This window comes from Crocodylus siamensis, chromosome 2 (genome assembly GCF_052110815.1).
Source record: "Crocodylus siamensis isolate JL-2025a chromosome 2, ASM5211081v1, whole genome shotgun sequence".
In the NCBI taxonomy this organism is placed as follows: Eukaryota; Metazoa; Chordata; order Crocodylia; family Crocodylidae; genus Crocodylus; species Crocodylus siamensis.
The window spans coordinates 97,070,168-97,092,418 of record NC_143396.1 but is presented as its reverse complement, the minus strand read 5'-3'; the positions used below and the strand labels follow the sequence as shown (position 1 = coordinate 97,092,418).

The 22,251-nt window shown below is 44.8% G+C and overlaps 1 protein-coding gene across 1 annotated transcript in view; it reads left to right on the top strand.

Annotated features, from left to right (window-relative positions):
- Positions 1 to 12,315: 12,315 nt before the first annotated feature.
- DCHS2 (dachsous cadherin-related 2) overlaps positions 12,316 to 22,251 on the top strand; it is a 199,974-nt gene continuing 190,038 nt past the window's right edge. The window contains exon 1 of the mRNA XM_090036442.1: positions 12,316 to 14,184. Within this exon, the coding sequence (XP_089892568.1) occupies positions 12,400 to 14,184 (1,785 nt within the window). The 5' untranslated portion in view covers positions 12,316 to 12,399. The remainder of the gene's footprint in view (positions 14,185 to 22,251) is intronic.

Genomic DNA, 22,251 nt, shown 5'->3' with positions numbered 1-22,251 from the left:
GACTGTTGATGATTAGAGGATAATTCTAAGTCATTCATTAAATATATGTAAAATCAGTCATGGCTCTTTTCTCTCTGGCTAGGCATAATTATTCATGTTCATGAAAATAACTATATTCTAAAATGAATAAGTATGTTATTATATTCATTGCAGATTTGTACTTTGTTAGTAGCCTAATAATGTACAACTCTGCACAGTCTGGATTTGCTATTCAAAAAGCACAGTACTCTGCCTTACTTCCTATCTGATACCGCCAACATCGTTTTTTCAGGCAATTAATTTAGATGATAATAGCATGAAACTGTTGTAATAAATAAGTGTTTCAGATAAGCACTTCAGTGCTAGGGGGAAGTAGCCCATAGGGATGCCTTGGCTTTTTCAGATCTTCAAAGAGAATCATGGCCGTAAAGCACCATTATTTGTGCTTGCAAATACATATCTTCCCTGGAGAGCCTACATATATATTCTTTTGTATCATAAATTCTTCAGTTAGATTCTCTGTGTATTTCCTAACATTTCAAATTAAGTCCTTTTAAGTGGCTTAGTATAGCAGTTGCAGGAGAGAGCTGATAGGCATGAGTTTTACTGAATTTCTTTCAATGACTTAGGTCTTGATTTTTAAAACCTCTTGGAGTCACTGGGAGCCTTTTGTTGACTTCAGTAGGTTTTTATCAGGTCCTTGCTATATGACCTTGGGGTAAGTCATAATCTGTGCTTTGAAATGAAATGTATACTTTCTATTTACCTACCTGACAGGATTTTTATGAGGCTTTGTTCCTTAATTTGCTTGAAGTGCTTGGGGATCTTCACATGAGAGGCACTTTAATTGCATGTTTTTTATTCTTGCAGAGATTCATTTAATTTATCTTCCCATGCTCCACCAGCAATAGTTTCTGTGCTATGAAGTCCTGGCTATTTGTATCAATGAGTAAAAATAGTTCTTATTTCATGATGGAGAAAAAATGGAAGGCAAGAGGCTGGAACTGTGTGCCTTACAGAAATTCTGTTAGCTGAAGAATCTCATTATGTGTTACAATAAAATTGTACAGACAGTTTAAATAGTCCTCTCACAAGAAAAGTGCACATTAATTTAAAATTTCTGTCATTTTTTCATTTCTTTGCAAGATATACCCCCTCCTAGTTCTTGATGAAGAGTGAGATGAAACATCACACAACTGAGCTGCAGAGAAAATAGCCAGCCGTTTTGAGCGCAAGAGCCAAAATGAGTGTTCAGAGAGGAATCACTGTGTCATGAGCTCATGCTGGCAATATGCTTTTGTATGGGTATAAAGTGAGATTTGAACCTGGGAGAGAGCACAGTTTCAGCCTCAAAAGAGCACTTTCATGTATGTTTTCTGTAACATCAGTGTTGAACTCAAATAAATAATTATAAGCATGCTTGCCAGTGGATTAAGGTCTCAAACATTCCTCTCCTTTTTCTCCCCACTAAAGCAGCGACAAGCACAGGGATAGTCAAAGTTGTTAATAACTGCTATGTTTTGTTGTGGGCATTGTGTACCTATCAACTGGGTACCTATGTGGCAAACTAAGGGAATGGACAGATATATCCTAAATTAAGGGCATGAAACACGCTGCTTGTGGGATGGATCTGGTGCTTTGAAATGATCTGGCCTGGTAGGCTATAGAAAGGTAGGATGTGTGGCCTGCTGCAGAATTCAAGATCCCTGGACCCCAGTGGACATGCTCATCAGGGGCAGATGCATAGACCCACACTGCTGCCTGAACTTACACGTGTGCTGCTACCTGAAGCAGCCCCATGCTGATGCCTGAATGCAGTTCTACAATGCTGCCCAAATGTGATTCTACCTCAGATACTGTTAGCCCTACCAGCCGGTCTGGCCCAAGGTCCAAGGTGAGTTTAACACCTCTGCCCTAAGTTAACAAAGGGAGACATTTTGTTCTTGCCCTTTTTCTTTTAAGATATTATTGTGACAAGATACATTACCTAGAAGTTGAATGAGATAAAGACTTATATCTAGAATAGCAGAAGTTAAGTGGTATAATGACTAAAGGAGAAATAAAGTGAAATGGTCATGGGAAACTAATTAAGAAACTCTAATTTTTGTCTCCAGCATTTATACTACCACCAGGTGGCAGTGTTCTAAAACATTACTTGGGGGTGTTCTATTCGGAGTTCAGACCTCCTCCTTGTGCTGTCATAAAAATGTTTATAGAGGCAAAAGTTGTGAGTAAACAGGTATCCTAGTACTTGTCATGCTGCAAGTGCCCAAAAAGTTGACACAACTAAAGGTAGTAACAATTTGTGATGTCTTATAGGGGAGGATGTCTCTGCTTATTGCATGCCATGGGGATTCTCCTGCAGGAGACTCCTGCAGTGCAAACATCTCAACTTATGGGGGTTCCCCTGCTTGTAGATGTATGCCGTGGGTCAGGGTGCAGCACATGGGGCCAGTGTCCTGCAGAATTGGGCCCCAAAAGCCCTGGGAGTGGCAGGGGCCCAACCCTGTGGAACAGTGGTCTCGGATGATGTCTGTAAATGTCAGTGAAGTGGATCAGCTGTGCCAGGACACATCCCAGCACAGCTGACCCTGCTCCAAAGACAATGTCTGTTTGCACCCTCAGATATTAAATTCAGGAACAGTGCAAAGCTGGAAGCAAAAATCTTGAATGCGTTACAATATACAGTAAGACTAGCAACACATTTGTTCATATATACTTTGTTTAAAATGTGTAATAGACTAGCTTATAGTGGCTTAAACTTTGAAATGCAGGTTGCCTTTCACAAAGGATGACAAAGGAGAAAATAATTCACACTGTTCACAGAACAAAATTAGGCAAGTGATAAATTCTGACCTCTGTTAAAAAAACAAATCAATTAGATAAGATTTTACAGATTGCTTGCATGCAGATGAAAGGTGTTCCAAAGGGAGCAATAAATAGAACAGAAGAAAAATGCTATGACAAAGGGCAAATTCCCCAAAAGGATTCAGATGCCTACTTGATATCACAGGTTCCTAAGTCCAAAATTTAGATCCTCAAAAGCCTTGTCTAATCCTTGGGGCTCTTAAAGTCCATAGGCATCTAAGTTTTTTATATTAAAGTTCCCTAAACACGTAAATTCAGTCTGTTGGTATGTCCAGAAGCACCTCCCTTAGTGTGGAACAGCTTGGCTCAGAGCTCATACCTAATCTTTCTTCCACCAGTCTCATCAGCAAGGCCCAGTCCAGTAGGTACAGTCACAGAATGATTAACAGATTGGACTTTATAAGATACAGGAGAGAGAGGATAAGGTGGTGGTGGTACCATTACCCTCCTTTTATTAAACAGTGCAATGGTTGCAGCACTCACCCAGGATGTGGGAGACCAGAATTTAGTTTGTTTTTTTGCTTGAGGGCTTTGAACCACATCAACCATTTCCCATGAATGTGCTTTTACCATTAGGCTATAGAATTTTCTGGGGAGGAAGCTGCCTTCTAACCACTTTGCATAGAAGAACTGGATATGCATTGGGCCAGAGAGAGAAGGGAGAATTTGTGGACAAGACTGTATGCCTTCTGATTAAGGCAGCTGAGTGTGAGAAGGGAGGCTTCAGTGTTTCAATTCATGGTTTTTATCAAGTATTTATTATAGCAGGGACTGGAAGAACAGAATTATGTTCCTATTCCCTCCTCCTCAGTCTAATGAATATTCAGCTAGTCCATACAAAGTTGAACATATCAATCTATTCTTTTCTCTGCATTTAAATGCGTTTCTAAGGGTTTTTTGAAGCCTCTTTTAAAGGCTCTGAAACATCCCCTCCCTCTAATACTGTTGTTAAATCTTTTATGAAATGAAAACTTTGATTTTGATGTTCACTACTGAATGAAGATAAATGGTAACTAAATTGTTCTTCTCCAAAACATTCTGTTTAGTGGTAAAAAGCGCCAAGCTAAGATCTGTGCAAACCTCCAAGCTAACCAAAACCTGAATAATGTGATCACTTAGACAGGGAAAGTTGATGACAGGATTCAGGAAAAAGAAGAGATGATATACCTCCTGAAGTTATCTGGGTTTTGGAAACAGCTTCAGCTGGGAAATTGCATGAATCAAATCAAATGGCATGAATATAATATTGCAGCAACTAAGGAAGGGAGAGGATATGATAAACTATGAATTTTGGGTGTATTAAAGGCCATGAAAGAGGGGAATTATTTTAGGGGATATGTATGATTAAAATGAGGAGCAATGGAAAGAAAGTCAAGAAGAAAAATCTTCCTGATTATATTTATTAGGTGGACACATAGTCTTCACAGGGTGTATCTACATATGAAATTAAGGTAAAGCAATAAACTCTGGAGCTATTTGAGCTGGATTAAATTCCCCCCATGCAGAATCTACATGTGCACTAGGGACAGCAGCAATTTGAGCCGGGGCAGAGCAGGCCTGGGTTGGCAGGAAGCACAGGGAGTCAGCTCCAGGTTCTGGGTGGCAGCGTTGAACAGTGAAGGGGCTGGCTGCAGAGCCACATGGCTAGATAGCAGCCAGGGGTCTGGCCTCTGCCCGGCCACCATCTACATGTGTTTCTTCCATAAGATAGTACTGTCCCTAACAGTACTTATGACAGAGTTCATTAGTTTACTGCACCCTAATACTGGTGTACCTATAGAAGGTGATGCTTTACTGCACAGCTAATTAATTTACTCCACAGTAAGGTGCACATGTAGATTAACACACTGGGAATTAGTTGATGTCCCATGTCTGAGACTAACAAAAACCTTTGCTATGGCGATGAGACCCCAAATTTGCAGACTGATCCTGCCCATGTAGGGGCTGGTGATACTTTTCAGCCATGGGGGTAGAAATGACATGACTAAAACTAACTTGGTAAAAATGGAAATCATATTTCATAGATACACAAAGAAGAAAACTTACCAATTAAGCAAAGGGAGGAAAAGTTGTAGAGGTATTGAACAATGAAAGAGGGATACATTATGTTAGTTCATTTTCCATGTCAGCAATTACCACTGAGCAAGAGACACATGGTAAAGCCCTGCCCCCTTGTATCCAAAGGCTGCCAAATGGTTTGTCTGTCTATAATCATGCAGCATTGCTCTGGGACTAAGGGGCCCCAAGTTCCCTTCCTGGTTTGCTGTGCAACCATAAGCAGGTAACGTAACTTCTTTGTGCTCCCATTATGCTTTGGGAAGATGCGTTTCATGCTTCGCAAAAGTGTTGTGAGAAGTCATTCATAGTTTCATAGTTTCTAGGGTCAGAAGGGACCTGAGTGGATCATCTAGTCTGACCCCCTGACATGGCAGGAAATAATACTGGGGTCAAATGACCCCAGCAAGATGTTCATCTAACCTCCATTCAATGGAGTGTGCAAGATGCTCAGATAATGCAAAAATATCATAAAAAAAAAGACAACTCCATCTCCAAACCACTGTATTGCAGTTGTAAAAATTAAAAATAAGGCTCTCGTGTACAGACACACAAGTGCTGGAAAAAAATTAAAAGAGAAGCTGCTTTAGATTGTAGTACATTTTTAAATGCTGTAACAAAGAATATTTATAAGGTGTACATTATGGCACACTCTGGGAATCAAGAGAAGAGAGGCCATTTCATGTGTAAAAAAGGGAGTCATTTTGTTCTTACATACTTATAGTCTTTTTAAAAGGATATTTGAGAAATTGTATAAACCTTTTGCAGTCATAATCATTCATGTGTCATTTGGCGCACAGCAGCCAAATTTATGCATTGAAGTTCCCTGTGAAATTTTCATCTGAAAAAAGGAGTGTACAGGAATTGGAGTGAACTGGTTGCTTTAAATTTTTCTTGCAAAACTAGACAAATTCCTTAATTCACACATAGATAACAACATACTTTAAAGAGCAAAGCTTTATTTTGCTTTTTTAGCTAACCTTAAATAATTACTTAGCTTGAAATAGCAAGGCAATGAACTGACAGTGGCCCAGCACATTAAGATACATGTTTGTGTGTCAATCCTGTTTCTCAGTGCCATGAGCTTGAGTCCTCAGAAGAGACTTTAACTGATGAAGTGATTGCAGCAGGTTTCCAGATCTCAGGCATGCTGTGTGGGCTGTTCTTTGGTGATGAGGAAAGCTGCCTTGGGAAACTGGATTTTCATAGATTTGAAAGCCAAAAGGGAACATTCTAATTATTTAGTTTGACTTCACATGCAACACAGGCATTAGAATTTCACTCAGCAATTCCTGCATCCAGTTTCTTAATATTGTGTTTGGAACAGAACATATCTACTAGCCATCTAATTCAGACGTAAAGAGTCCAAGAGACAGAAAATGCATCATGTGTCTCGGTAATCTGTTCCAATAACTCTCATTTTAAAATATTATTTCCAGTTTGAACTCCCTTGACTGCCAACTACTGTATTTAGATGTACTTGTGCCAGTGTTGTGCACAATCAACAGATTTATGGCTAAATTGTGGCTGTGAGAAGAGTATGAGTTGTCTCAAACTGGTTCTTTTCAGAAGCTATTTCCACATTAAGGAGTCTCATCAGATTTAGTTGTGGGTGGGTAAACAGGAAGAATGTTTTATACTTTATATTACACACACACACACACACACACTGTTACATGTATATATCTAATACATGTAACAGTGAATCCTTCTCAATCCTAATATGTTGCCAGCTCCATTTTGAAGCCAGTATTAAATTAACACTATATAGTGAGCAGCAAGGGAGAGAGAATGAGAATGAGATGTTTTCCCCAAAGTCTTTCAAGTAACTTCTTTGTTCTGTTGTAAACCAGAATTCAAGTAACTGAACAGTGATTTTAAACATGGTACCTGGTGTCTCTTTTGTATTAAAACACAGCACATTATTATACTATGGTAGCACAATAAATAGGTAAGGTTGGAAAGGAAATACCAGTCTCTGGATCAAATTCTGAAGTATTATTCAACATGACAGTCCCACTTACACCCCTGGGACCACTGGTAAGTAAAGAAACATTCAATAAAAGAGTATCAGAATCTGGCTCTGATTCACAAGAAAATCTCACTAAATTCTTGTGTTATTTTACTTTACTTTACTTTTCCACAAACTGGACTGAGATGAGAACATAAGAGAGAAGGAAAGAAAGTCATACTAATTCAGAAAACAATAAATGTTAAGTATTGCTTTAAACAATGCTATTTAGACAAATGTTAGGGACAAATTCTGATCCCCTTCCTCATGAAGATGTGTACCTCACTTCAAAATAAGTCCCACTGACTTGATAAGTAAGGGTATTAGTGCCTAACCCTGACTGATCACCACATCTAGACATATAAAAGTAAAGATTCCGAAGACATCTGTATTTACAAGTAAAACCTCTCTCTTCCGAGAAGAAAAGTTTTCTTAACTGGTTAAATGACAAAGCAGGTCATTCAGGTTATAACTGAAACTCTCAAAAACTGCTGCTGCTTACCTGCAGCCACACATCACTCAAAAAAGTGTGAAATTCCTTCCTACCTTTGAAAATAAACAGAATAAAATAAATGAGTTCCAATCTAATTTTTACAGTGAAATCCCCACAGATCAGTAAGAACTAAGCGCCAACTTCAGAACTAAATGAGGTTTGGAAATCAGTTGTGGGAGTAATAGAGGTGAATGATGACTACCAGCAGGAATGCCTATGACTAAATTTTATTGTATCCCTAATTAAATGAGTTGTACAAGCAGATTTCCATTTATCATCACAAAATCTACCAGGCAGCTGATGCTCTTTAGAAGAAGGTGCTGCTGAAACTAAAAATTCTTTACTTAGGGATTTGTAAGTTCTTTACTTAGGGGTCCTCAAATATCTGTGGATCTGCACTGCTTAAAGCTTTCTGCATACACCATGTACCCTAGGCTGAATATTCATAGTAGCCATGGCCACCAAGGGAAGGTAGATTGAGTGGAGGGAATAACTCTTGAGCACCTGTTTGTGTTGCCAGCCCTCAATCTCAGTAATGCAAATACCTGAAACACTGAACTTACAAAACTGTTTAAGAATGCTTTGCAGCTATCACAGCAGAGTGGTCTCCAAGTAGCAGTAATACGTAGTGACACTCAGGAAAATGATGTAAAATTAACCAACACTGTAAAGTTACTGTATGTAAATTAAAGCTAATTCAACTCAACATGGATGTTCTCTTTCAGAAATAAAGGGCCTTAGTTTGCCATAGCTTAGTTCTCAAAGAGGAATACATTCCAAATTAATTCAGGGAGGACTAATATACAGAAAACCAGGGATATTGTTGCTGAAGGAGAGCCTCCATGCAGGTGTTCAACACTCTCTAATGTACATGCATTGACTTTGCAATTTGTGAACCCATCTACATGGGGAAGTTACTCTGCAGTGTTTGGACTCTGCATGTGAAAAGTACATGGAAACTTACTTGACTGTGGTTACTTTGAGGTAAGCTGCTTCATAGACAAGTCTTTCCTTTGAAAGTGGCTTCTCCTCCCACACTTCATATAATTCCTGCCACCCAGGAGAAAAACAACAGAAGAGATGGCAATATTTATCCAGTAAGCTTCAAACATCTCCTAAAAATGACAAAACTTCTATTTATGGCTTGGGGAAGGAAGAAAAAAAGGCAAATGCCCATGAGAAAAGGCAGCAAGGGAGTGAGAAAACTAGGAGTGGGAAAAGAAAAGAACCCAGAAAGAAGAGGGGGGAGGAAGGGAAAGGTCAGGAAAAGGAAAGCTGACAAGGAGAACAGCTGTATGAGATCAGGATTACAAGGAATATTTCTTCTTTAATTAGGATGTGGTAATTATGGAAACATGCAGTGCTACAACCTAAACAGTTATTATTGGCCTGTCCTTTTACATGCGAGTTTATGGGATACAAATAATGAGAAAACACACAGCTCTTTGCAAAATCTGGTATCCATGCTGCTAGATTTCAGACAGACAAAAAGAAGATGGATCCATTTATCTTCACACTGATTATATCTAAGTAGAGAACATCACTATTAGGTACTGTGTGCATTTGGAAACAGCAGGTTTTGTTTAGTTCTTCAGTAACTGTGCCTGATTGAACATGATTCACATGTTTCCTTAATGACTGCATGGGCTGAATAGGACACGGATCTTTTTCCAAACGTGCTGTGATTCAGTAGGATCCAGGCATTTTCGTATTGAACATCTGTGACTTGGGGATGATCCATGTGTTTTCACAATGAGTATTAGTGGAACTGGCAAGACCTGGAATGTTTCTTTCTTGCTTCTGAGCTCACAGTTATCGCAACATAGGTCTATCCCTCAGTATTTTTTTGCTGCACCCAACAGGATCTGGGATCTAATTTTTACATAACCTCACCTTTCCACAAAAGGAGGGAAGCCCTTATTGTAAGTATCTGCAGGACAGGTAGGAGTAGCGTTTTCAGGCATTTTATCCTCTTTGTCTTTCTGCTGCCCAAATGCTTTTAGAAATATTTCAGAAATGAAATGCTTACTACATCTGGATACGTGGCACTGTTGTGCTTCAACGGGGCTGGGGAGAGGGATGAGGGGGAGCCTTTAGCTCCAACGCTCATGTTTTAAATGCTGTTACAGCAGCGCTATCCTTTCCTAAGCATGTCTAGGACTGATATAAAAAACACAGTACTTTTAAATGTGCTTGAAATGTGGCAAGTAGCAAAACAATCATTCTCCCAATGGTCTAATAAACAAAGAAGCAACTACATTCTTGTATACCATGTAACATTTTTCACAATAAGTTGTCCTCCCACTTTCTCTTCTTCTCCTTTCTCCTGCATCTATGCCACCTGAATTTTCCTTTTCTGCAACTAACCAAGAAGGGCTTCTGCTAGAAATGGTGAGATTTAGCAGAGTGAAGGACTAGTGAGAGCCACAAGAGACCTGTAAACGTTGAAGTATTGTGCACTGCTCTTGTAGAAAGATAGCTGTCACAGTGCTTAACATTTACGTAGCGCTGGATGTTCTCAATGTCACTGGAGAAACTATAATTCATCCTCCTGATACTCCCAGCTAGACAGACAAATGAAGAGTGGAGAAACAGAGGGCAAAATTCTCTCCCATTGAAGCCAATAGGAGTTTTCACTTAGAAGTTATTTCTGGCAAATGCTTTCCTGAAATGCTTTGCACTATGTTATCCTAGCTGAATTAAGTCAGTAAAAGTCACCATGTATATTTATAGAACATTAAAGGAAGAATATAAAGAAAACAAAACTGGATTGCCTATACTAAAACTGCATACCTATAATTAGGTATGGCTTAAATTCTCCTTCTCTGTAAAACAGATATCTGCATCTAAAAATGCTTCATGCTTAATTTACTCCTTTCATTTAGAAATGCTTCCTACAAAACACTCCCCTCTCCAGCCCCCTTCAGTCTTTGCAGAAAAGACTTCTCCAGGTTCAGGGTGGCTTTAGATCAGTGAGGTGGGAAGTAATTACATAAAATTTAGCAACAGCAGGGCTAAAGAAGACAGGAATCACAGAAGCATGCTTATTTATTAGTGTAAGTGAGAAGAATGGGAAAATCACTCTTCTGAAACATGGGCTGCAAGGTGTCTCAATTTCCTAGAAAACAGACTTTCTCTCTGTGTGTGCCTTGCATTATCATGGAATAAATATACTATACCACATTCCCTTCCCCCTGCAATATCCAGACCTTGGCTTGGTTTCTTCCCTCTAGGGATTTCATTAATACATGACAATATTGTCTACTTGCATGGTTTCAAAGGAGGCTAGGAGCTTAGCAAAAGAGTCTTAGCTGCACCTTGAGCCAGCATTTAATAAAGGGCTCTTCCCTTCGGGGAAAAGGCTCTGTGATACTCTCAAGAGCATGCTTCAGCTACAGCAGCGCTTCTCAACCCATGGGTCGTGACCCACAAGCGGATTGCAAGAATATATGAAAAGGTTGTGAACAAACTTTAAAAAGGGGTGCTCCTTTAAAGGAGAAAAACAGGGCAAAACCTGGCTTTTCCCTTGCAGGCTGGCAGAGCTCCATCCCCATCCTGCCATTCCCAACCCCTGCCCCACACACTGGGGGGGCAGGAGGGGTAGTGGCAGGAGTGAGGGGCACTGGCAGGGCCAGGGGGCTGTTTTCTACTTAAAGTATTTACTAGATCCACCATTTACAAATTTATGTAACTGCGCTAGTGGTTCTCAACTTTTTTTGTACCAGGACCCATTTGTAAACATCTATGGCCAGTCCTGACTTGGTACGCCTCACTCCCGACCCACTGCCCCCCACCTGCAGCCCCCAGTGTGTAGGGCAGGGTGTGGGTGTGTGGGGCAAGATGGGGTGTATGTCTAAGCAGCCCCTTGTGGGCTGGAGCTCTGCCAGCCTGCAAGGGAAAAGCCACGGCTTCCAACGTTTTTCTTCTTTTAAAGGAGAATCCATTTTCAGAGTTTGTTGACCCACTTTGAACGTTTGTTCATGACTCTTTCCTACAGACTTGCATCCCCATCCAGAGGAATAAGCTCCCTCCAGAGGCGGTACAACCACCTACCCTGGAAATCTTCAAGAGAAGACTGGATGGTCACTTTGCTGGGGTCACCTGACCCATGGGTGACTGGTGCCTCCAGGGTCTGGGGGGGGGGCACCAGGCGCTGATTGCCAACCAGGCAGTGGTTGTGGGGGGTCTCCCAGCAGCTGATCGCAGTGCTGGCGGCAAAAACTGAAGTGGCCAGCAGCAGGGCCGTCCCTGAGGGAGGGTGAATTGGGCTGACTGCCTGGGCCCTGTGGAGCCGGGCAGAGCGGTGCGGCAACTCTGTGCTGCTGCTGGCTTCCTCGTGTCCAGGGGCGGGCCTCGCACCCTGCTCCGGTTGTCTCTGGCCACTGGCACTTGTTTCAGCGCCACCAGCGCCAGTCTCGGGCAGAGGGCACCGGCTGGCACTTCGCTTGGTGTCCCCACTCGCTGGCCAGTAAAGGCCGATCTCAGGGAGGGCACTGCCACACTATGCTTCGCCTATGACCTGACCCCCGTTGTCTTGGCTGCTTGGCGCAGGGGGCTGGACCCCATGATCTTCCAAGGTTCCTTCCGGCCTCACAATCTATGAGGGAATCAGACCCACTTGGGGCCACCACCCCCGGGGGGTGGGGAAGCGCTGAGGGCAAGGAGCTCGGCTGCAGGGCCACTGCTGAGCGGCGGGGAAGGCCGCGCTTGCCCCAGGGTATCTGAGCCCGCCTGGACAAGGCAGGGCCGTGTGGGGCCGCCCCGGGGGCGTGGCCCTGCGCTCCCCGCAGCCCGGCTTGTCTCCGCTTTGCCGCGCGATGAAGGGAGCTGGGCACAGAGCAGAGTAGGGGCTGCGGGCGCTCTGCCGCCTCCTCGGAGCTGGGCGCGGGGAGGAGTCCCGGGAGGAGGCGGCGGCGGCGCGGGGCGGGCCCCTCCTCCGCTTGAAAGGCTGCCCCGCGCCGCGGCGGCGGGAGACTCACCTGCGGGCGGCGGGATGCGGCGGGGCGCGGCGCTGGCGCTGCTGGCGCTGCTGTGGGCGGCGGGCGGCGGCGGGCAGGTGTACCGCCTGCGCCTGGCCGTGCCCGAGGGGCTGCCGCCGGGCACGCTGGTGGGCGACATCCGCGCGGGGCTGCCGCCCGGCCCGCAGCTCCCCGAGGCGGGTGGCGGGTTCCTGCTGTCGGAGGAGGCGGCCGTGCTGGCCGACCTGGAGGTGGCGGCCGACACGGGGCTGATCCGCACGGCGCGGCGGCTGGACCGCGAGCGCCGGCCGGGCTACAGCTTCGCGGCGGCCACGCGGCGCGGCGCCGTGGTGCAGGTGGACATCGCGGTGCTGGACGTGAACGACCACCCGCCGCGCTTCCCGCGGGCCCGCCTGCGCCTCGACGTGTCCGAGCTGAGCCCGCCCGGCAGCGCCTTCCGCCTGCCGCCCGCCAGGGACCCGGACGCCGGCGGCTTCGCCACGCAGGGCTACACGCTGCTGCCCGACGGGGAGGCCGAGGCGGAGGCAGAGGAGGAGGGCCCCCTCTTCCGGCTGCGCTACGGCTCGCCGGGCTGCCCGTCGGAGCCTCTGGAGCTGGTGCTGCTGCGGCGCCTGGACCGCGAGCGGGCGGCCGGGCACCGGCTGCTGGTGGAGGCGTGGGACGGCGGGAGCCCGCGGCTGCGCGGCCGCCTGCGCCTCGACGTGCGGGTGCTGGACGAGAACGACAACGCGCCGCGCTTCGCGCAGCGGGAGTACCGCGCCCGCGTGCGGGAGGACGCGCCGCCCGGCACTGCCGTCTGCCGCCTGCAGGCCGCCGACCCCGACCTGGGCGCCAATGGCGAGGTGCGCTACGCCCTGGACCCGCGACACGGCGACTCCGAGGGCTACTTTGCAGTGGACGAGCACACGGGGGTGCTGCGCCTGCAGCGCCCGCTGGACCGCGAGGCCCGGGCGCTGCATCGCCTGGTGGTGCAGGCCCGGGATGGCGGCACCCCGCCTGAGGCCGCCAGCGCCCTGGTGAGCGTGGTTGTGCTGGACGTGAATGACAACGCACCCGCCATCCACCTGCTCTTCCTCACTGAGACCGGCGGGCCATGGTTGTCCGAGGGGGCCTGGCCCGGTGACTATGTGGCGCGGGTGGCAGTGTCCGACCCCGACGAGGCAGGTGCGGGCAGCACGACACTTACGTTGGAGGATGGCAGCGACGGGGCCTTTGTGCTGCGGCCTGGTGGCCGTCCTGACCTCCACTGGCTCTGTGTGCAGGGCCCGCTGGACCGGGAGCGCCAGGCCCTGTATGAGCTGCACCTGGTGGCTACGGATGGTGGGCAGCCGCCACGCTCCACCCGCCGCACGCTGCGCCTGCAGGTGGCCGACCTCAACGACGAGGCGCCCACCTTCGCGCAGCCCCGCTATGGCGCCACAGTCTCTGAGGCTGCCACACCTGGCACTGCCGTGCTTCACCTCCACGCCACTGATGCAGATGAGCCTGGCTCACCCAATGCCCAGGTGCGCTATGCCTTGGAAGAAGTGGATGGCCTGGGCACACCATTGGCACTGGAGCTGTTCACCATTGACCCGCTGAGTGGTGTGCTCAGCATCCGGAGCCCGCTGGACCGTGAGCGGCAGGCGGTGCTGGAACTGCGCGTTGTGGCCCGGGACCTGGGCGAGCCCCCACTGTCCTCTTCCTGCCTTGTCAGCATCCGCCTGGAGGATGTCAATGATAACGAGCCTGTCTTCGAGCGGCAGGTGTACAACACTAGCCTGGCTGAGCATGCTGGGCCCGGCCACTGCCTGCTCCAGGTACCTTTTCCCCCCCTCCTCCTGGGGCACAGGGGTTTGCCTTGGAGTGGGAGATAGTGGGGGAGTGCTGCCCCCTCTGCCCTGCCCAGCTCCCTGCCTCAGCTGGGATGAGGGAGGAGGCAGAGGTGGGGGTGAGCCAGATGGTCTTTAACCGTGGTTCCCCCTGCACTGTAAGACAAGGCATTAATTGGCAAACTAAATGCTTATTTCCCCCTTGTAACAGTTACTGGTGATGCCTCCTGCATCATAAGAAGGGCCATTCACTGGGTCAGCCATCCAGGGCCAGTGTGCAGTGGCCACTGTGCTCTTGGTGGCCCCCCTCGGTGCACTCCTTATGGACCTATGCCCTTCACTCCCACCCGAGTTTTGTTCTTTTGTTGTGCCAAATAATCAGGTGACACATATCCAATAGCTCCCTCTGTTAACGGGGGGGTTAACAATTGCTTTTTGGGCCTAAGAATCATATCCTCAATTTGTGTCAACTTGGCCTGTGTTACAGGGCCAGGGCCAGTGGGCACTGCCCAGTGTGCTCTGCTTGGTGTCCCCCTTGGTGCACTTGTTTTGAATCTTTGACCTTCACTCCCATTCCCATTTTGTGGGGTTTTTTTGTTCTTTTTTTTTTTTTTTTTTTTTTTTCAGTTGTCCCAAGCAATCACTGATGTGCCCTTAGTGGCCTGCTTTGTCAAGGGAGGCTTATACCTTGACTTGGTGGGCTTTGGCTCATGATCTGAAATGGCACATGGAAAGGCCTGTGTCACATGATGGCAGACAGCAGATGCTGAAAGGGAGAGTGAACTGGGTATGATCAGGGGGTTTTCCACTGTTCCTCTCACTTGCAGCGTCCAGCATTTAAGATCTAGCAAGCTCTGATTCAGAGGCTTAATCCCTAATTTCCATGCTCAGTAACTACCAGTGCTCCTTTCTTCCAAGAATTTGGCTAATCCCTTTTGGATCTGGCTAAAACTGGTGGCTTCCACCACATCTGATGGCTGTGTCCTAGCTGGCAAGTGCACTGAGCAGTGTAGGCAGCAAACAGCCTGACCCTAAAGTGACACTAAACCTGTTGCTCATTTCAGCTCCCTCATGGTCCTGCTCTCCGATTTTTGCCCTCTTGCCCTGTCCCTGAAAATATTGATTGATTGGGGGCCAATCTTCTTGGAAGGCTTGCCATAAATTAAACCATTATGCCTTCCCTGAGGGGCCTTCCAATCCCCTTTCTCCTGCATAATCTGCTGCTCTGCTTTCTGCTCCTTTCCTTATTTGCCCCATGCCATACACAGTGAACCGGAGTGCCATGGGTGCTAAGGCATGAAGTTGACAGCCTAGAAATTACTAGTTTAAGGCTGCAGCAGAAGCATTCCCACTGCAGTCTGTCAAACTCCAATGAACCAACAAATTCTACTAATTACTATGTCATAAGGACACACAAAAGCAAGGATCCCACACAGATGTTGCTCATGCCATTTTTGGCATGTTGTTCATTTTTAGTTTAATCCATCCTGCAGATCCTGCATTGAATAAAAGAGCTCAGCCCAACGTGCTTGGCTAAATGGTAAGTCTGCTGCACCATAGGTTTGTAAAGCACTTAAAACATTTTTGATTTTTGGGTTTATAAAACTTCTCTCCACATGGGACTGATACATAGACACAGAGACCCACATTGTCATAAATATTTAGGTGCCCAAATCAAATTAAAATCAGTAGGGAGTTAGGTTCCTACATAGGAGTTATGCACCTCAGGATGCATCTACACGTGTGCTTTAATCCTCAGTAGCTTATTTTACTGTGCATTAAAGCAGTGCGTGAAAAACATGCTATTACACTAATGCACAGTAAAATCATCTACTGCGCATTAAGTGTCATCTAAAACACATGTGCTTGCACTACTGTGCATTAGGGCAGCCTAGCATGCATTAATTTAGTACCTCACCCTGGAGGTACTAGATGCAATGAGCATTAGGAAAAGTGCATTAATGCTCATGTAGATATGCCCTCAGTGCCTCTGGGACCTAGCTGTAATGGTACTTGCTACTGAATGATGTATCTTGAATCTCTACAGCAGAGGGGAAGTCAGACAGCATGCTGTGAAAGGAGCTAAAATTAAAAAACAAAAAAAACCCAGGAGCAGTTCTTTCAGTTTTGCAATTCTATCATTCAGGCTTCTCTGTCAATGAGCAAAATCAGTTAAGGCAGGAGGGTAGATTTGCACCTTACAGACTAATAACCAGAGATGTATAGCATGAACTTTTTGTGAGCTGACTTTGTCAGAATCTGTGAAAGGACATGCATGGAAAAGAGTGTCAAATAGATTGAATACAGAAGATGGGGGAGGGAGGGAGAGGAGAGGAGAGTGGGGAGGGGACACTGCTTGGTGGGGCAAACGAGTAATAAACCCATAGGTGGGACAAAGGGTTCACAAAACCTATTCCGTAATGGAATAGGACTCTGTAGTCCCTGTTTCGACCACATGTAACCCAATGCAGTCTGTGGGTGATGATTTCTTGTTTTGCACTTTTGTGCCCATGTTTGTTTTTAAAGTTTTATTGTCTAAGAACAGGTGATTGGATCAGCTATTGGATGAAAGTGTGAAAAAGCTACATACGAGTTATACAGATGCTGGGGAGCTGGGTCAAACTGACACAATTCCTTTTCTGGTAAAGTGGTTTTTGGTTAGTTGGTTGGTTGTTTTCCCATGCCTGTCAGCATGCCATTTTATCTGGTCCAGTGAGGATATGGTCTTTGTTGATGGGTGGGGGGCACAGCTTGCATTTGGGCCCATTGCAAGGCCTGGTGCCTCAGTGAGAAAGACGTTAAGTAGCCTGTTGCTTGAGAGATGCCACTGGAGACTGGGGGAGGCTATCTATAAGCCAGCATAGGTTTGTCATCCATGGCTAGTTTGTCCAGGTTGACTAATGTTAATGGGGAAAAAAAAAGAGATATTTTACTTAGCTATCCCAAAAATAATTATATTCTTGGTATGGTTCAGAATCACTTGGCAAAGCTGTCAAGATTAATGGAATCTTTTATAAATATATGCTGAAGCCACTGAAACCATATAGAAAGAAGAATCAAGTCAGGCTTACTTTTTAATTCTTTTTTTTTCTGAGAGAAGTAAATTCACTAAAAAATGCAAGCCTGCCAAATTTGACCAAAATTTGCAAAGAGTTTTGGCTGGGAAAAAAAAAAACCAACATGGAAAATAATTTATAAAGGTGGCAATATATTATTTCTGTATTTTCAAATGCATTTAGTGTTTTTGTTTTGTGAGTTCATTTTGTTTCAGGCTCAAGGGGGACATGGCTGCTGCCTATAAGTACATAAGGGGTATGCATTAGGATCTGGGGGAATGCCTATTCATCAGAGTGCCCCAAGGGATAACAAGGACCGTTTTAGGTTAGACATAAGAAAAAACTTCTTTACTGTCCAAGCCCCCAAGGCCTGGAATAGACTCCCTCCAGAAATGGTGCAGGCACCTACTCTGGACTCTTTCAAGAAACGTTTGGGATGTTTATCTTGCTGGGATCCTTTGACCACAGCTGACTTCCTGCCCCTGGGCCAGGGGGCTGGACTTGATGGTCTTCAAGTCCCTTCCAGCCCTAATGTCTATGAATCTGTCTATGTCTATGAATCTGTGATTTAAATAGGAAAAAGTTGTTTTAAAATGTCTTTTCTTTTAAAATGAAATAACCCAAAATGATAGAGAAATACTTCATTTTAGGTTTTGGTCACCCTGAGATTAATTTTTGGCTTGACCTTTGAGTTATAAATATCTGGTTTTCACACAGCGCTACTACAGATTTACCTGTTTAAAATGCAATTCGTGTTTTATTGCTTGCTCATCTGCTCCAGCTTTTTTCTTGCTGATCCTATCCTTCAAAAACATGAACTTCTTCTACACTAAAGTCTTCTGTGTGCAAAATGATACTGTTTCCTCTTGCTTATGCTCTGAGAAGCAAAGAGAAAAGTTGGCAAAAGATTAAACAGTTAATCTATTGCTAGACAGTAAGTAGTGAAACATTTTTTAATTCATTCAGCCACATTAGCATTTTTGTGATGGCATCAGTGAGTACAGCTGCAGTCAGCAGTCCATGGTGCTGAAGGAGAAATTTTAAAGAAAATCAACATCCTTATTCCGTTACTGGAATTGATTATTCCTAACTTTTAAGTTTTATTTATTTACACTCATATTATGTATTGGCTTTCTCAAAGTGTATAGAATGTAAAAACAAATGGTAAAGAAGCAAAACTCTTACCTACCATAACATGTATGTGAACTCAATCATTTCTTAAAATGTGCTTCAATCTAGTAAGAGAGGAGAATAATTTTTCTATCAAGTCATGCAAAAATGTATTGTACTGTATCTGTATGCAACATACATTAGCACTGTTACTTTGCCTCTGTAATTCTGAGCAGAATTTAGGAAAAAATACTAGAAATTAAAACTATAGGCAAAATGTTACCAAAAAATAAGAATCAGACCCAGGGCCCTGTGTTACCCTCATGCACTGGAATTGGGTGCTAGGGCCCTGCACTGCCCCTGTATGCTGGGATCAGGCCCTGTGCCACCCAGCACATATGATCCAGTGTGCAGAGCCATGCTCTCTATCCATGGTACTCTCCACACATCCAGAAATTTGTCAGCAGGGGATCAGTGCCACTTCTCCTTTTGCCACCAATATTTTGGACTCACTGGCCAAATGACACAGCGTTGGATGCCAGATCTGGCTTATGGACACAGGGACTGAGTGCTCCTGGTTTAGTCAGTTTTTCACCAGTCTGTATTTATACATACAATTGTTCCATCCTAAGTGAAGGACTTTGCATTTGTCCTTATTACATTTTGTTCAATTAATTTTGGAACGTTTTTCCAGTGCCTTCAGAGTATGATGCAATGATCTAATAGTTTGCTTGGGTGTTGAGTGGTAGGTAACGATAATAATATTTTCCTTATTCTGCACTGTATGGTTTTCAGTGTATGTTTTAAGTATATGTCAGGTCTATGGTTTTAGAGAAGGCAATTAATTACATGATTAGAAAGTTGGATGTTATAGTGTTTGTATTGTATAATGTATCCTAAACTACATCCTGTATGATAACACACACACTTTATATAATTTTACAAGATATATGGAGATGCATTTCTTGATATGAATGGAGATTGTGTAGTTTCTTTTATACAGTATTTAATACATTTGCTTTGGCAGGTAATATATGTACTTCATTATCAATTATCATTCACATGCTAATTTAATAATCAAATTTCAGCAACTAAAATATTTTATATAGATACATGTTTCAGAACAGTGTGTTTTTAAAGTATATAGGAAGTCATATACAGTGTACTCTGTTTAAGTGCATGGCCTCAGGACTAAAAAATGGCTGTGCACTTACCCAGAATATGTGCTTATCTAACCTTAATGTAAACAATACTTATTCAGTACACAGCGTCCTCAGTGCTCTGGTGGTATCAGCTCTGAAACTGACTAAGCTTCCCTCATTTTATGGGCTTGCAGTAGTCAATTTCAGGGCTTCTGTTAGAAGCCTTGGGGAAAAAGGAAGCTAGTCCATTTCAGGAGTGGAGAGCTGTTGTAAAGGATGCTTGTTAAATACACAGCCCTACCAGTGAAGTACCATTAACAGTTCTGGATCTGACTAGCTTTTTCACAGCTTCCAGTAGCAGCCTTGAAACTAAGTACTTGAAGTCTTGATTATTTGGAGGGAGTTTCCACGATTTCAGTTTTGTAAATACCATATTTTCCCAAATCCAAGAGGGCTTTGAAGTCAAGATGACCCTACAGTAGTTAGATTTTATACATGGAAAATGTATACATTTGTTACAGGTTTTCAAGAGGAGACTGGACAGGCACCTGGTTGGGGCTTATGACCCCTCCCACTCCCAGTGCTCCTTCCTGCCCATGGCAGGGGGTCGGACTTGATGATCTGTCTAGGTCCCTTCCGACTCATCGATTCTATGATTCTATGTGTATTGGATGGCCATCTTTAAATTTGTTCCCCCTGCTGCTACAGTGAGGAAAGCAGAGGCAGGAGGGTAGGCAGTGGGGGATGGCAAGCAGCCTGACCCCTGCCCTTTGCCCCTGCTGCTCGTCACTTGTGCCCCCTGCAGCCTGCACTACTGCCTCCCTCTGCCACCTGCACTGCCTGCTGCCTCCGCCTGGCATTGGCTTCCCCCTCTGCCTGCCCCCTGGGCCCTTTGCTCCCTCACTGCTTACTGTCAGTTGTGACTCCAGTCCCATTTGGGCCTGGGACACGGAGCGCACGGTAGCTCTGGCCCTGACCTGACCACACAGCAACAGCTGCAGTAGTGATACTCTGTCCCCAGAATGTCAGAGCTACTGCCATTGCTGCTGTATAGACATACAAATAGCCAGAGGCTGTTACCCAGTAAGTTAGGAAACAAAATGGGACTGGCATTGCATTGGATAGTAAAGAGTTTTGCATGTTGGGCAAGTGCATATAAATGGAGTACTCTGTGTAAGTTTTCAGTATAGAAGATTCTGCTTGTCAAATTTTGCTTGCCTTTACAGATATAGTGGCTTCAGTGGGAGTTTCCTCTGTATAAAGTGAGTAGGTGTTAGTGTCGTTTGTAATGTAGTAATGCAGCATACAGATGATTTAAGGCCTAAATTATGAGCTTCAGATGTCAACTAGCAGTTTTCAGCTTTTCCAGCTAGATGCCAGTGTGCTCCAGGGGAATGTCATGGCACCCTGGAAAGGTACCTTAGCTCTCTTTTTGCGGAGGGGTGTCATATATTGACTGCTAGCATAGGGAATGGTTTGGATTGAAACAGGGGTTTGGAACCTTTTCCTGGCACAGGCTGGAGGTTGGGCCTGGCTTTGGGTGTGTGCCAGAAATCTCTGTCCTTCCCCCTACTTCCTACCCCAGCAACCTGCTGCCTGCACTCACTCTGCATATTCCTGACCAGTCTGAAGTGAGGGAAGCACAGAAGTGGTAGGGAGCAGCAGGCTTTGCAGGGGACAGAGTACTGAAAGGGGCTAGGTGGCACAGTAGAGCTCCATGTCACTGATTTCCCTTATGCTGCATTGGACTTCTTCACGGGCCAGATCCAGCTTGCAGGCTGTAGGTTGCCAGCCCTGGCTTAGGAGTCACAGCTTTAGCTTTCTACCACCTGAGGATCTCATGTGAGTGCTATTTCTCTGTCAGGCTACACAGGCTTTAGGTATAAGGTGTGCTAGTAACTGCAGCAAAGCCCGAGATTTCAACTAAATCTCTTGCGTTGAATTTCATCAAGTTCATGACTATATTTTGTTATCATCCATTGTGTTATAACAGTATAGTGCACTCTGCATTTTTGGCATGTGTAACCTGAACTTGTTCCCATTAGAGGAGCAGGTTATAACTTACAATATAGATTATAAAATATATAATTCATTTTATGTTGTACATATATTCTTATAATTACTTGTATCCATAACAGCCTCTTGAACAGAACATAAATAGTGACAAATTATTGTCAGTCATGCAAGGTGTTTTGTTTTGTAACTTTTCTTACATAGATTGATTTAAGAACATATCTCTTGTCTTTAGAATGTAGTATTAGTCTTTGAGAGTCCAAAAGCTGAAAATGAAGTGTTTTGCTGAGCAAACTATATAGCCCAGGGGTAGGAAACCCTTGGCATGTATGCCAGAGTGTGGCACGTGAAGGCATTTTGCTTGGCACCTGTGCCTCAGGGTGGACAGTAGGGAAGTGGCTAGGGCTGTGCTGCCAAACAAATACCGGGTCCCTCACAGCTTTCTTGCCACCGGCCCCTGGCACACCAGCATCTTACAAGTTGAGGTCGTGGCTATTATTGGCACTCTTTCCAAAAATGTTGCCAACCCCTGATATAGACTCATGAGCATTCTAGTGTTAGGATATCTTGCAATTTTGCATCCTCCTAAAGAAATTATTATAGATCACTTGTTAAAATTCTTCTTCTTCTCGTCCTTCTTCTCCTCCTTCTTCTTCTTTTTCTTCTTCTAAGAAATACTATTGGCAAATATGTATTAAGTAACACAATCTCTGAGATGATATTTTGCTTTTTTG